This window comes from Taudactylus pleione, unplaced genomic scaffold (assembly GCF_031769625.1).
Source record: "Taudactylus pleione unplaced genomic scaffold, aTauple2 ptg000583l, whole genome shotgun sequence".
Lineage (NCBI taxonomy): Eukaryota > Metazoa > Chordata > Amphibia > Anura > Myobatrachidae > Taudactylus > Taudactylus pleione.
The window spans coordinates 1,624,994-1,640,865 of NW_028284985.1; the positions used below are offsets into that span (position 1 = coordinate 1,624,994).

Below are 15,872 nucleotides of genomic sequence, written 5' to 3' on the forward strand. Positions count from 1 at the left end.
AATAAACTCCACCCGCACCCACTCATCAGTATAGACTTTGTAGCTATGGATGCTGGTTATAAATAAAGTAGTCAGGGTTTGAATTATTCCACCCACCTGTTACCAAAATTTTACTTTTGATCTGAAATAACACAAAGGGCCAAATTTACTGAGTGGCGGATTGTATTTCCCGGCAGTTTTGTGGCGGTTTTGCACCACTGAGAGACCACACTTTAAAATAGAACAGAATTGAATATCAAAACGCCTTCAATGTTTTAGACCATAGATAAAATAAATTAGAATTGTGTTTGAAGCGGCGGGTTACAATACCGCTGTAAATCTTCCTACCCAACTCTTTCAGCACAGATGCTGCTTGTTCCTCTGCGGCTCTATCAGCACCAGATGCTGCTTGTTTCTCTGCGGCTCTATCAGCACAGATGTTGTTGTTCCACTGCTGCTCTTATAGCACAGATGCTGCTTGTTCCTCTGTGGCTCTTTCAGCACGGATACTGGTGGCTCCTCTGCAGCTCTTTCAGCACAGATACTGGTGGCTCCTCTGTGGCTTTTTCAGCACAGATGCTTCTTGTTCCTTTGCGGCTTTTTCAGCAAAGATGCTGCTTGTTACTCTGCGGCTCTTTCAGCACAGTTGCTTGTTCCTCTGCGGCTTTTTCAGCACATATACTGCTTGCTCCTCTGCGGCTCTTTCAGCACAGATGCTGCTTGTTCCTCTGCGGCTCTTTCAGCACAGATGCTGCTTGTTCCTCTGCGGCTCTTTCAGCACAGATGCTGATTGTTCCTCTGCGGCTTTTTCAGCACAGATGCTGCTGGCTCCTCTGCGGCTCTTTCAGCACCGTATGCTGCTTGTTCCTCTGCGGCTCTCTCAGCACAGTTGCTGCTTGTTCCTCTGTGGCTCTTACAGCACAGATGCTGCTGGCTACTCTGCGGCTCTTTGAGCACAGATGCTGCTTGTTCCTCTGCGGCTTTTTCAGCAAAGATGCTGCTTGTTACTCTGCGGCTCTTTCAGCACAGTTGCTGCTAGTTCCTCTGCGGCTTTTTCAGCACATATACTGCTTGCTCCTCTGCGGCTCTTTCAGCACAGATGCTGCTTGTTCCTCTGCGGCTCTTTCAGCACAGATGCTGATTGTTCCTCTGCGGCTTTTTCAGCACAGATGCTGCTGGCTCCTCTGCGGCTCTTTCAGCACCGTATGCTGCTTGTTCCTCTGCGGCTTTCTCAGCACAGTTGCTGCTTGTTCCTCTGTGGCTCTTACAGCACAGATGCTGCTGGCTACTCTGTGGCTCTTTGAGCACAGATGCTGCTTGTTTCTCTGTGGCTCTCTCAGCACAGTTGCTGCTTGTTCCTCTGTGGCTCTTACAGCACAGATGCTGCTGGCTACTCTGCGGCTCTTTGAGCACAGATGCTGCTTGTTCCTCTGCGGCTTTTTCAGCAAAGATGCTGCTTGTTACTCTGCGGCTCTTTCAGCACAGTTGCTGCTTGTTCCTCTGCGGCTTTTTCAGCACATATACTGCTTGCTCCTCTGCGGCTCTTTCAGCACAGATGCTGCTTGTTCCTCTGCGGCTCTTTCAGCACAGATGCTGATTGTTCCTCTGCGGCTTTTTCAGCACAGATGCTGCTGGCTCCTCTGCGGCTCTTTCAGCACCGTATGCTGCTTGTTCCTCTGCGGCTTTCTCAGCACAGTTGCTGCTTGTTCCTCTGTGGCTCTTACAGCACAGATGCTGCTGGCTACTCTGCGGCTCTTTGAGCACAGATGCTGCTTGTTTCTCTGTGGCTCTTTCAGCACAGATACTGGTGGCTCCTCTGCGGCTCTCTCAGCACAGTTGCTGCTTGTTTCTCTGCAGCTCTTACAGCACAGATGCTGCTGGCTACTCTGCGGCTCTTTCAGCACAGATGCTGCTTGTTTCTCTGTGGCTCTTTCAGCACAGATACTGGTGGCTCCTCTGCGGCTCTTCCAGCACCAGATGCTGCTTGTTTCTCTGCAGCTCTTACAGCACAGATGCTGATGGCTACTCTGCGGCTCTTTGAGCACAGATGCTGCTTGTTTCTCTGTGGCTCTTTCAGCACAGATACTGGTGGCTCCTCTGCGGCTCTTCCAGCACCAGATGCTGCTTGTTTCTCTGCAGCTCTTACAGCACAGATGCTGCTGGCTACTCTGCGGCTCTTTGAGCACAGATGCTGCTTGTTTCTCTGTGGCTCTTTCAGCACAGATACTGGTGGCTCCTCTGCGGCTCTTCCAGCACCAGATGCTGCTTGTTCCTCTGTGGCTCTTACAGCACAGATGCTGCTGGCTACTCTGCGGCTCTTTCAGCACAGATGCTGCTTGTTTCTCTGTGGCTCTTTCAGCACAGATACTGGTGGCTCCTCTGTGGCTCTTTCAGCACAGATACTGCTGGCTCCTCTGTGGCTCTTTCAGCACAAATGCTGCTGGCTCCTCTGTGGCTCTTTCAGCACAGATACTGCTGGCTCCTCTGCGGCTCTTTCAGCACCGGATGCTGCTGGCTCCTCTGCGGCTCTTTCAGCACCGGATGCCCATCCTTTCTCCATGGTCGATTTAGCACAGGATGCTCCTTCTTTTCCTGCTGACTGTTTAATACAGGACATTTTTTCATCCCCAGCACAGGATGCTGTTTGATATATTATCCCAGTATTCATTACACTACAGTACCCCCCCATGATGCTAGTGTATTCCGTACACTGTATTGAATGCACTTGTACTGTACTGTATTGTATGCATTAAATCTTAGCACAAATATAGCCTCACTATAGACAAACTGAGGCAAATAACTGTTGAAGAGGTACAGCAATAGCCTAAAATCTTTTCCATAACATTGTCATGGAGTAGTCGTGTAGTTTATTATGCATACGGCATATTTTAGACCTGTATAAAGATGCTTTATAGGCGTATAAATAGGAGTAGGATACAGAACACGTTACCAGAGGTCTGAATAATTGGCCTTTTCATGTACATTGCTCCAGTCAATTGTGACTCTGATAATGGCTGAGTAATAGATGCTGCTGTTGGTTAAATGTAAATGAGATCATTGACTTTTAGGACAATACAGCGCGCTGGCAAGTTATTACACGGGAAACCGTTACCAAGGTTACTGTTTCCTTTAACAAGGACCTTTTAGCACTGTAATTGCTTGATAATAGCTAATTGTTCTGAGCAGTAAACGAATACTTCTGTACAGTAACAACAACATCCATCCCCTCTGAACGGCGACGTTTCCTTTCTCAGAAACCATATTGTTCACTATATTTAATATCATATTTCCAGATTTGTTTCACATTCGGATGGCGTTTTAGGTGGTGCCAGGTCTCTGGTGTTATATATTAGTGCAGGGCTGTATAATATTGCACGATGACAACTTACATTATCTAGTAAGAAAATTGTGTTACAAACGCACAAAATGATTTATAAATAGGACTTATTTTTGTGTAGCTGTTGCTCAGGCTGGTGTCACACAAATGACTCGCTCTGCAGAAGACTGCAGACCGTTACGCCTGAGCCACGCCATGCAGCGGTTGTGCTTAATCTGCGACATATTACCAATCGCATTACGACAAAGATACTAATCCTAAGCACCCGGCGCACTACAAGTGACTTTGGCCGCAGCTGCAGTGCAACAAAGACGCCAGAATTAGAAATAAATACGAAAGTCTTGGAATGCGTCTAAGTCGCGTCATGCATTTTGCGCAATGATAGCACATCTGTAGTACATCTGAATAGTAATCCTCTGTCTGCCTGCTTACTACCAACGCCAATGATGGTATCCACCCATGCGTCTGTATTGGGAAGGCCGGCTTGCCCGATGTTTTTTCCATCTACAGCCATTGGTAGCTCCTGGTAAGTTTTTTAAAACTTAAATTTGTGATGTAACATGGGTACTCTCATTATTTTGGGATTAGGAACATCCTATTAGCTGAGCGTTGGATGGCTTATCATTATCCTATATTTGCAATGTGTGACTAAGACTTTAGTATTTATTCACAAATGTTAATTACCGACTCCCGGCAGTGTGTGAATTAATGTATTATATATTCCTATTTGTAATTGGGATTCAGTACAGCTTGAGAATTTTCAAGGTGAGACTCACTGATTTCCAAGGCTCTTATAGAGACAATGTCACCAATGTGTTGATAATTATGTCTATAATTTAGTCTGCATCATGCTGATTGGTGAAATAGGCGAGTAATATTAGGCGGTGAGACTGACTGCTGTACAAGGCTTATTATACAAACACTGGAGGTCTCTGTAATATGGCTGATAATAACCTGCGAGTGTTGCCTTTAGTTTATTGTATGAGTTATGGGTGTCTAGCTGTTCCTTTACCCCCTGCAGCAGTATCATAATAAAGGTCCCTCCCTGCATGTGGTATGTACTTTAGGAGATAATCAGGTGCGGAGGGTATTAGAATGGTCCCACTATAATTGTGGAGAAATAAGATACAAGTTTTTCTAAATTCAAGAACAATTTATATTTTATTGTTTCTGTTATAAACCAATACATGGAATACTTTATGAATATATGTTCACTATTTGCCCCCATAGTAGTGGTCAATCCCTCTCCATAATTGCTAATACCTTAGGAGGCCAGTACTATAATATATATGTAATATAATGCGTCTGTACCTAGACACAAGTTAGATAAAGCTCCATGTAATTACACTGTCCTCAGAGTAATACAATGTATAACTATACAGAAAACGATACAATACATAAATAGTGATACAATGTATAACTATACAGAAAATGATACAATACATAAATAGTGATACAATGTATAACTACAGAATACGATACAATACATAAATAGTGATACAATGTATAACTATACAGAATACGATACAATACATAAATAGTGATGCAATGTATAACTTCAGAATACGATACAATACATAAATAGTGATACAATGTATAACTATACAGAATACGATACAATACATAAATAGTGATACAATGTATAACTGTACAATACATAAATAGTGATACAATGTATAACGATACAGAAAACGATGCAATACATAAATAGTGATACAATGTATAACTGTACAATACATAAATAGTGATACAATGTATAACTATGCAGAAAACTATGCAATACATAAATAGTGATACAATGTATAACTATACAGAAAATGATACAATACATAAATAGTGATTCAATGTATAACTATACAGAAAATGATACAATACATAAATAGTGATACAATGTATAACTACAGAATACGATACAATACATAAATAGTGATACAATGTATAACTATACAGAAAACTATACAATACATAAATAGTGATACAATGTATGACTATACAGAAAACGATGCAATACATATAAATAGTGATACAATGTATAACTATACAGAAAATGATACAATACATAAATAGTGATTCAATGTATAACTATACAGAAAATGATACAATACATAAATAGTGATACAATGTATAACTACAGAATACGATACAATACATAAATAGTGATACAATGTGTAACTATACAGAATACGATACAATACATAAATAGTGATGCAATGTATAACTTCAGAATACGATACAATACATAAATAGTGATACAATGTATAACTATACAGAATACGATACAATACATAAATAGTGATACAATGTATAACTGTACAATACATAAATAGTGATACAATGTATAACGATACAGAAAACAATACAATACATAAATAGTGATACAATGTATAACTATGCAGAAAACGATGCAATACATAAATAGTGATACAATGTATAACTATACAGAAAATGATACAATACATAAATAGTGATGCAATGTATAACTTCAGAATACGATACAATACATAAATAGTGATACAATGTATAACTATACAGAATACGATACAATACATAAATAGTGATACAATGTATAACTACAATACATACATAGTGATACAATGTATAACGATACAGAAAACAATACAATACATAAATAGTGATACAATGTATAACTATGCAGAAAACGATGCAATACATAAATAGTGATACAATGTATAACTGTACAATACATAAATAGTGATACAATGTATAACGATACAGAAAACAATACAATACATAAATAGTGATACAATGTATAACTATGCAGAAAACGATGCAATACATAAATAGTGATACAATGTATAACTGTACAATACATAAATAGTGATACAATGTATAACGATACAGAAAACAATACAATACATAAATAGTGATACAATGTATAACTATGCAGAAAACGATGCAATACATAAATAGTGATACAATGTATAACTGTACAATACATAAATAGTGATACAATGTATAACGATACAGAAAACAATACAATACATAAATAGTGATACAATGTATAACTATGCAGAAAACGATGCAATACATAAATAGTGATACAATGTATAACTGTACAATACATAAATAGTGATACAATGTATAACGATACAGAAAACAATACAATACATAAATAGTGATACAATGTATAACTATGCAGAAAACGATGCAATACATAAATAGTGATACAATGTATAACTATACAGAAAATGATACAATACATAAATAGTGATGCAATGTATAACTTCAGAATACGATACAATACATAAATAGTGATACAATGTATAACTATACAGAATACGATACAATACATAAATAGTGATACAATGTATAACTGTACAATACATAAATAGTGATACAATGTATAACGATACAGAAAACAATACAATACATAAATAGTGATACAATGTATAACTATGCAGAAAACGATGCAATACATAAATAGTGATACAATGTATAACTATACAGAAAATGATACAATACATAAATAGTGATTCAATGTATAACTATACAGAAAATGATACAATACATAAATAGTGATACAATGTATAACTACAGAATACGATACAATACATAAATAGTGATACAATGTATAACTATACAGAAAACTATACAATACATAAATAGTGATACAATGTATGACTATACAGAAAACGATACTATACATAAATTGTGATACAATGTATAACTATACAGAAAACGATACAATACATAAATAGTGATTCAATGTATAACTATACAGAAAATGATACAATACATAAATAGTGATACAATGTATAACTACAGAATACGATACAATACATAAATAGTGATACAATGTATAACTATACAGAAAAGGATACAATACATAAATAGTGATACAATGTATAACTGTACAGAAAACGATACAATACATAAATATATAGACACAAGGTACAGTAGTTCTCATGTCCCTGTGATAAGATATGATCCTATACAGAAATGAGATGGCTCGTGCGCTAAGTAATCAGGAATGGCCACTCTAGGATTTCAGAGGCTCAAATCATCAGTAAGCTAACCGGTAATTAGTCATTCTTTGTAACATTATCTTATTTATTTATAGATTGTCATAATTAACCTGTATATAAATGCTGGTGAAAGCTGAAAGACGAGCAGAACAGGGTCCTGAGAGCTTCCAGCCATTACAGATGTGTCGCTGATTTGTCATCGTTTCTCCTCCAGTTTCCCCATGGCCGCCGTTTGCCGTGTGACATTTACTGGCACGGGGTGTCTTTCCACGAGAGTGAGAATATCTGCTCTGGACAAGTCAACAAGTTTCCAGGTACAGCTTATAGCAGCCCGGGTTACCCGCACTATTCTGTGCACGTACTTCCTGAGCAAATCTTACCCAGCACATCCACATGGGGGCGCCACCACTACGCTGTGGGTGGGTCTCCCATTATTTCCTGCTTATAGGTGTGTAGAGTTACCCCTGTCTTATCTCTACTTCCATGGCCATATAGAGTATGAATCACCTTATGGGGTCTATACCCTCTTGTTTTTTATTATCTTATATTATATTATAAAGCTTGGTTCAGGAATAGTCCTAAACCTGCTACCTGACGCGTTTCATTGTGGGATAATGATCCTACAAGGAAACACATCTGGTACATTACTTTGGGACTACTAATGGACTGACATTTACAGTATGCTCAGATTATTTATTACAGGGATCTAATTGCAGACCACTGAAGAGTAATTAATTGAGGGGAATGTGGTGCTTCCCATAAGAGCAGCTGACCCCCTGTAAGGTTCCTGCGTTTGCTACTAAAGTTGTTCTATTACAGAGAATCTGCTTATTTACTGTGCTTACATACCTTACATACATACCCTTACTCTGTCCTCCCTACACCTACAGCTATTTAGGCAGCTTGCCCAGGGTCTCCACGTGGGCACAGACGCTGAGATTACCAGCACCCTGGAACTATATTCATTTATACAGAGAATTGTCATAGCTGTGTATTGCTGTAGCCACAGTGGGAAAACAGTAACAGGTATAATGATACAGTCAGAGCTAAATACGACACAAGTGGAGCCCGGAACATTAAACCTAAATTGTAAATCACAGGCTGAGTAAGACCGAAGCAATCATATACAGATCTGCAGGGCTATCCGCATCTGGCCCTGGTGTCACATTGTGCTCACAGTTCCATACATGGCAGCGTAACACATCATGTGTTCTGTGCTCCAGTAACTGCACTTTACCTGCTTCTTACATGGGGTCAGTCCTTACCCAGGAAAGTCTCCTGTAAAGGGAGATAGTGCATAAGGTTTGCAGACACCTGCAGGCGCTAATACTGTACCCATTCGGCTTCCCAGATGTACCTGATGTACTGTATATAAAGTCACGATTACTACAATAAGACTGATAGATCCTGGTATGATGTGTATTTATTTTTCCTAAAGGTATGATAGAAATGGTGCGGAAGATCAACCTCAGCCGGGCAGTAAGAACCATGCAGGAGCTGTATCCAGAGGAGTACAACTTCTACCCCCAGTCCTGGATCCTTCCTGATGAGTATCATCTCTTCACTGCGGAGGTGAGTGTCAGCTCCTGTGTACACAATAGGCACAAAGCTAGCCTGTTCTTGTAAGTGGTATCCGGATGGTAGATAGTATTGGGAAAGACAGTCAATAGATAGACAGAAGGTAGACAGTGAATAGGTCAACAGGGTCAAATGGTTGACATAGAAAATGTGGACGCGGGATTTTAGGGCTTAATGCTAGGGTTAGGCTCTTGGTGGAGGGATAGGGTTAGGCTGCGCAAGGGAATGGTTAGGGTTAGGCTCCAGGGGGAGAGTTAGGGTTAGGCTCCAGGGGGAAGGTTAGGGTTAGGCTCCAGGGGGAGAGTTAGGGTTAGGCTCCATGGAGAAGGTTAGGGTTAGGCTCCATGGGGAAGGTTAGGGTTAGGCTGCGCAAGGGAATGGTTAGGGTTAGGCTCCAGGGGGAGAGTTAGGGTTAGGCTCCAGGGGGAGAGTTAGGGTTAGGCTCCAGGGGGAAGGTTAGGGTTAGGCTCCAGGGGGAGAGTTAGGGTTAGGCTCCATGGGGAAGGTTAGGGTTAGGCTCCATGGGGAAGGTTAGGGTTAGGCTGCGCAAGGGAATGGTTAGGGTTAGGCTCCAGGGGGAGAGTTAGGGTTAGGCTCCAGGGGGAAGGTTAGGGTTAGGCTCCAGGGGGAGAGTTAGGGTTTGGCTCCAGGGGGAGAGTTAGGGTTTGGCTCCAGGGGGAAGGTTAGGGTTAGGCTCCAGGGGGAGGGTTAGGCTCCAGGGGGAGGGTAAGGGTTAGGCTCCAGGGGGAGGGTAAGGGTTAGGCTCCAGGGGGAGGGTAAGGGTTAGGCTCCAGGGGGAGGGTTAGGCTCCAGGGGGAGGATATGGGTTAGACTCCAGGGGGAGGGTAAGGGTTAGGCTCCAGGGGGAGGGTAAGGGTTAGGCTCCAGGGGGTGGGTAAGGGTTAGGCTCCAGGGGGTGGGTAAGGGTTAGGCTCCAGGGGGAAGGTTAGGGTTAGGCTCCAGGGGGAGGGTTAGGCTTCAGGGGTAGAGTTAGGGTTAGGCTCCAGGGGGAGAGTTAGGGTTAGGCTCCAGGGGGAAGGTTAGGGTTAGGCTCCAGGGGGAGGGTTAGGGTTAGGCTCCATGGGGAAGGTTAGGGTTAGGCTCCATGGGGAAGGTTAGGGTTAGGCTGCGCAAGGGAATGGTTAGGGTTAGGCTCCAGGGGGAGAGTTAGGGTTAGGCTCCAGGGGGAAGGTTAGGGTTAGGCTCCAGGGGGAGAGTTAGGGTTTGGCTCCAGGGGGAAGGTTAGGGTTAGGCTCCAGGGGGAGGGTTAGGCTCCAGGGGGAGGGTAAGGGTTAGGCTCCAGGGGGAGGGTAAGGGTTAGGCTCCAGGGGGAGGGTAAGGGTTAGGCTCCAGGGGGAGGGTTAGGCTCCAGGGGGAGGATATGGGTTAGACTCCAGGGGGAGGGTAAGGGTTAGGCTCCAGGGGGTGGGTAAGGGTTAGGCTCCAGGGGGTGGGTAAGGGTTAGGCTCCAGGGGGTGGGTAAGGGTTAGGCTCCAGGGGGAGGGTTAGGGTTAGGCTCCAGGGGGAGGGTTAGGGTTAGGCTCCAGGGGGAGGGTAAGGGTTAGGCTACAGGGGGATGGTTAGGGTTAGGCACTAGGGGGAGGCTTAAGGATTAGGCTCCAGGGGGAGGGTTAGGCACTAGGGAGAAGGTAAGGTTAGGCTCCAGGGGGAGGGATAGGGTTAGGCTCCAGGGGGAGGGGTAGGGTTAGGCTCCACGGGGAGGGGTAGGCACTAGGGGGAGGGATAAGGATTAGGCTCCAGGGGGAGGGGTAGGGTTAGGCACTAGGGGGAGGGTTAGGGTTAGGCTCCAGGGGGAGGGTTAGGGTCAGGCACTAGTGGGAGGGTAAGGATTAGGTTTCAGGGGGAAGGTTAGGATTAGTGTAAAAAAAATTGTCAACCATTCACAAGTCGGCTTTTTTTTTTTTTTTTTTAACCTGTTGACCTAAGGCAATGTCAACCATTTACCTGTCCACCTTTTGTCCCTGTTGACCATGTATTTTCTACCTTCTGGTGTCTATCTATTGATTGTCTATCTAGTTACTGTATATCAATCCAAACCCATGTCCAGTTTGACTAAGACCTCTGTAAACAGGAATGAAATTTGGATTCTGCAATGTCCAGTCAGATCCAACTAGGATCACAATCAAAATGTTTTGCATTTATATTTATGTAAATGGACTTGGCATGTTCTGGGCCTCCAAACCTACTTCTGTCCTGTTATACTTAACTTCTGTTCCCAGTCCTATTTTGTCTCGGCGCTACATGGCGTGTGTACACGTTACACCTAATGTGCATGGCGAGCAGTTGGAACTGGAGCAGCTGTGATTAGATCATCGCGCAAACGTGCGTAATGACCTAATTTTTATCGGGCTCCAATTTTCTATTAACAGATGTAAATTTTTCATCATCATTTTTATTTCATAATTATTGGGACTTTTTTTTGTTATATTAAACTCCAACAAATTATGGGCCTGATTCAGACCCACTCACGAGCGGCTGTCCGCTCGCAAGTGGGTCGATGGTCTGCACTGAGCATGCGCACGACGGAGGGAGCTCCGTCGTGCGCATGCGCCAGACGCGACGAGCGAAGGACTTTCCTTCGCTCGTTGTGTCTGATCAAAGGGGGCGTGCTGTTGATGTTGATTGACAGCACGCCCCCTTTGGTGGGCGTGCCGGGGGCGTGGTGACCCACAGCTATACGAGCGTCCAGGAGGACGCTCCATAATTATGGAGGGCGGCCCTCATTCAGAGCGTGTGCTCTGCTCAGAGCGTACGGCTCTGAATGAGGGCCTATGTCCTGTCTTTGTGTTCTTAAAGATTTCACATGTCAGAGAGGTCTGGTTTTGAGAATGAATGTCTCTTCTACAGACATTTAGGAGATGAATATGGAGGTGTGGTGAAGATTGTAATTAAATAATGCTTTAAACAGGTCACATGGTAGAGTAATTATAAGATAACAAGAGCCACATGAAAATTTAATAGGAACATAAAAAAGGGCTATGCAAATTACATCTTAAACATATAAAAATACATGTAACATGGCAAAAAAATTTCAATGTTTAAAATAGTCAGTTTGTTGTAACCAAAACTTTAACAATCACAAAGCATGAAAAATAATATATTGAGTTAACGCTGTTACGTGCATAATACATTGGTGGCCAATATCCATATAGATCACAGGCCATCCTCCAAAAGTCTTCGTCCTGTGTCATGCCAACAGTAAAGCATCCAGAGACCATTCATGTGTGGGGTTGCTTCTCAGACAAGGGAGGGGGATCACTCACAATTTTGGTTAAGAACACAGCCATGAATAAAGAATGGCACCAAAACATCCTCCAAGAGCAACTTCTCCCAACCATCCAAGAACAGTTCATGATGAACAATGCCTTTTCCAGCATGATGGAGCACCTTGCCATAAGGCAACAGTGATAACTAAGTGGCTCGGGGAACAAAACATCAAAATTGTGGGTACATGGCCAGGAAACTCCCCAGACCTCAATCCCATTGAGAACTTGTGGTCAATCCTCAAGAGGAGGGTGGACAAACAAAAACCCACAAATTCTGACACACTCCAAGCATTGATTAGACGAGAATGGGCGGCCATCAGTCAGTATGTGGCCCAGAAGGTGAGTGACAGCATGCCAGGGCGAATTGCAGAGGTCTTGAAAAAGAAGGGTCAACACTGCAGATATTGACTCTTTGCATAAACTTAATGTAATTGTCAATAAAAGCCTCTGACACTTATGTCATGCTGTAATGTTACCTCAGTATACCATAGTAACATCTGACACTTATGTCATGCTGTAATGTTACCTCAGTATACCATAGTAACATCTGACACTTATGTCATGCTGTAATGTTACTTCAGTATACCATAGTAACATCTGACACTTATGTAATGCTGTAATGTTACCTCAGTATACCATAGTAACATCTGACACTTATGTAATGCTGTAATGTTACCTCAGTATACCACAGTAACATCTGACACTTATGTAATGCTGTAATGTTACCTCAGTATACCATAGTAACATCTGACACTTATGTCATGCTGTAATGTTACCTCAGTATACCATAGTAACATCTGACACTTATGTCATGCTGTAATGTTACCTCAGTATACCATAGTAACATCTGACACTTATGTCATGCTGTAATGTTACCTCAGTATACCATAGTAACATCTGACACTTATGTCATGCTGTAATGTTACCTCAGTATACCATAGTAACATCTGACACTTATGTCATGCTGTAATGTTACCTCAGTATACCATAGTAACATCTGACACTTATGTCATGCTGTAATGTTACCTCAGTATACCATAGTAACATCTGACACTTATGTCATGCTGTAATGTTACTTCAGTATACCATAGTAACATCTGACACTTATGTAATGCTGTAATGTTACCTCAGTATACCATAGTAACATCTGACAAAAAAGTCTAAAAACACTGAAGCTGCAAACTTTGTGAAAACCAATTCTTGTGTTATTCTCAAAACTTTTGCCCATGGCTGTAGTCATAAGATCCTGGTGTGTATCTCTATTCTTTACATGAATTCTCAAATTACCTGCAACTTTTATATCTGCCTGTAGATGGCAGCAAAGTCAAATAGAACTAGGCAACACTATCCGTGCTGGCTCTATACTTATATCTTTATTGTTAGATTTCTAGGGCTCTAGCTGAGCCATAATGCATAATAAATCCTGGCTTCTACAGCTGTTATTAAGCTACCAATCCCATCATTCTAGCTGGGCATGCTTTCAATTGTAGTTCAACAACTGGAAAATACTCAGGTTTCCAATTTGTGCTCTAGGTTTAGAGAACTCCTGTTTTAAAAAAACAAACAAACAAATTCTTTAATTTAGTCCATTGTCTTGTACTTTTCTGTGGTAATGCTTCAGGCATTATTGAAATTAGTAGTTGGTGTGAACTGCCCTATGGGCTAAAGGTGATGTGACACTAACGTCATGTGATCATTCAAAGCCAATGTGCTGCAAGCTGGCAGTGTGATGAGGTCACAGGATGTTTCTCAGGAGGGCAGTGAGCATGCTTCTGCCAGTACATGGGCTGGTCATGTCCTCATTATTGCTCATGAATATTCATAGTTATGTAGCCTGGCTAACTACATAGAGTACAGGCATTTAATGAGGTGACTACGGAAAAACTGTACAGTAATTGTGTATTCAGATATCATCTGTTTTATGTGCAGGTGACAGGTCCACTTTACAGTCTAACAGTAATCAGATTACATTCCCTTAATTATTTAAATGATTTATTAATTTTAATTATTTATAACGTTTGTCTCCAAATGAAGGAACCTGCTTAAAAAATAGCACATTGTATACATGTTGCATGGTATATACAGTACATATATGGATGTATAAGTGTATACCACAACTCTGGGTGCGTTGCTCTATACAAACGCATATACAAATATACTCCTACCGCTATAAAATATGAATGTACGTAACAGGCAAATATATGACTGCCCCAAGGAGCTGGTAATACGACAGTAATTACCTCCCTTAATTAGCTACCAATGTACATTTATAAAAGTTTAATTACTTTTTTTTTTAAATGAATTCTAATTATTGCAATTGAGCACAATAATTACTGCTGGCTGCTTTTTGGTTTAATGATTACTTTATCATAAAGCTGCAATGTAACAAAATAGTTTTTGTTTAGTTTTGTTTACAGGAGTTTGAAGAAAAAAAAAAAGTCTGGGGGTGCAGCCGGTCATTAGGGTGTAATAAATAAGCCATTATCGGCCGTACAGGTCATTAGGGTGTAATAAATAAGCCATTATCGGCCGTACCGGTCATTAGGGTGTAATAAATAAGCCATTATCGGCCGTACAGGTCATTAGGGTGTAATAAATAAGCCATTATCGGCCGTACAGGTCATTAGGGTGTAATAAATAAGCCATTATCGGCAGCACAGGTCATTAGGGTGTAATAAATAAGCCATTATCGGCCGTACACGTCATTAGGGTGTAATAAATAAGCCATTATCGGCCGTACCGGTCATTAGGGTGTAATAAATAAGCCATTATCGGCCGTACACGTCATTAGGGTGTAATAAATAAGCCATTATCGGCCGTACCGGTCATTAGGGTGTAATAAATAAGCCATTATCGGCCGTACAGGTCATTAGGGTGTAATAAATAAGCCATTATCGGCCGTACAGGTCATTAGGGTGTAATAAATAAGCCATTATCAGCCGTACAGGTCATTAGGGTGTAATAAATAAGCCATTATCGGCCGTACAGGTCATTAGGATTATTGGCAGCACAGGTATGGGAGCATTTGTGTGTTTGGACATTTCTTAGGATATGTTACTATGTAGTCAGTCAGCAAATAAAACAGTTTATAGCCAGGCGCTGTGTAGATACTGTACTGCCTGGTATGGGACACAGTCAAAATGCCGACGGCTAAGAGGCTGTCTGAGTAAATCCTGATGTCTAAATACCGACGCAGGACTACAGACAGGCGATGGTGTGGAGTACATACAGCCAGGTGTACCAGGTGTGGAGTACATACAGCCAGGTGTACCAGGTGTGGAGTACATACTGCCAGGTGTAACCAGGTGTGGAGTACATAGTGCCAGGTGTAACCAGGTGTGGAGTACATACTGACAGGTGTAACCTGGTGTGGAGTACATACTGCCAGGTGTAACCAGGTGTGGAGTACATACTGCCAGGTGTAACCAGGTGTGGAGTACATAGTGCCAGGTGTAACCAGGTGTGGAGTACATACTGCCAGGTGTAACCAGATGTGGAGTAAATATTGACAGGTGTAACCTGGTGTGGAGTACATACTGTCTGGTGTAACCAGGTGTGGAGTACATACTGTCAGGTGTAACCAGGTGTGGAGTACATACTGCCAGGTGTAACCAGTTGTGGAGTAAATATTGACAGGTGTAACCAGGTGTGGAGTACATACAGCCAGGTGTAACCAGGTGTGGAGTACATACAGCTTGGTGTAAC

The 15,872-nt window shown here is 42.0% G+C and overlaps 1 protein-coding gene across 3 annotated transcripts in view; it reads left to right on the forward strand.

Moving 5' to 3' along the window:
- Positions 1-15,872, forward strand: part of TTLL11 (tubulin tyrosine ligase like 11) — a 172,741-nt gene that overhangs the window by 6,820 nt on the left and 150,049 nt on the right. For all 3 annotated transcript variants that reach the window (XM_088453581.1, XM_088453582.1, XM_088453580.1), the window contains exons 2-3: positions 7,517-7,616; positions 8,741-8,874. In XM_088453581.1, the coding sequence (XP_088309707.1) occupies positions 7,517-7,616; positions 8,741-8,874 (234 nt within the window). The remainder of the gene's footprint in view (positions 1-7,516; positions 7,617-8,740; positions 8,875-15,872) is intronic.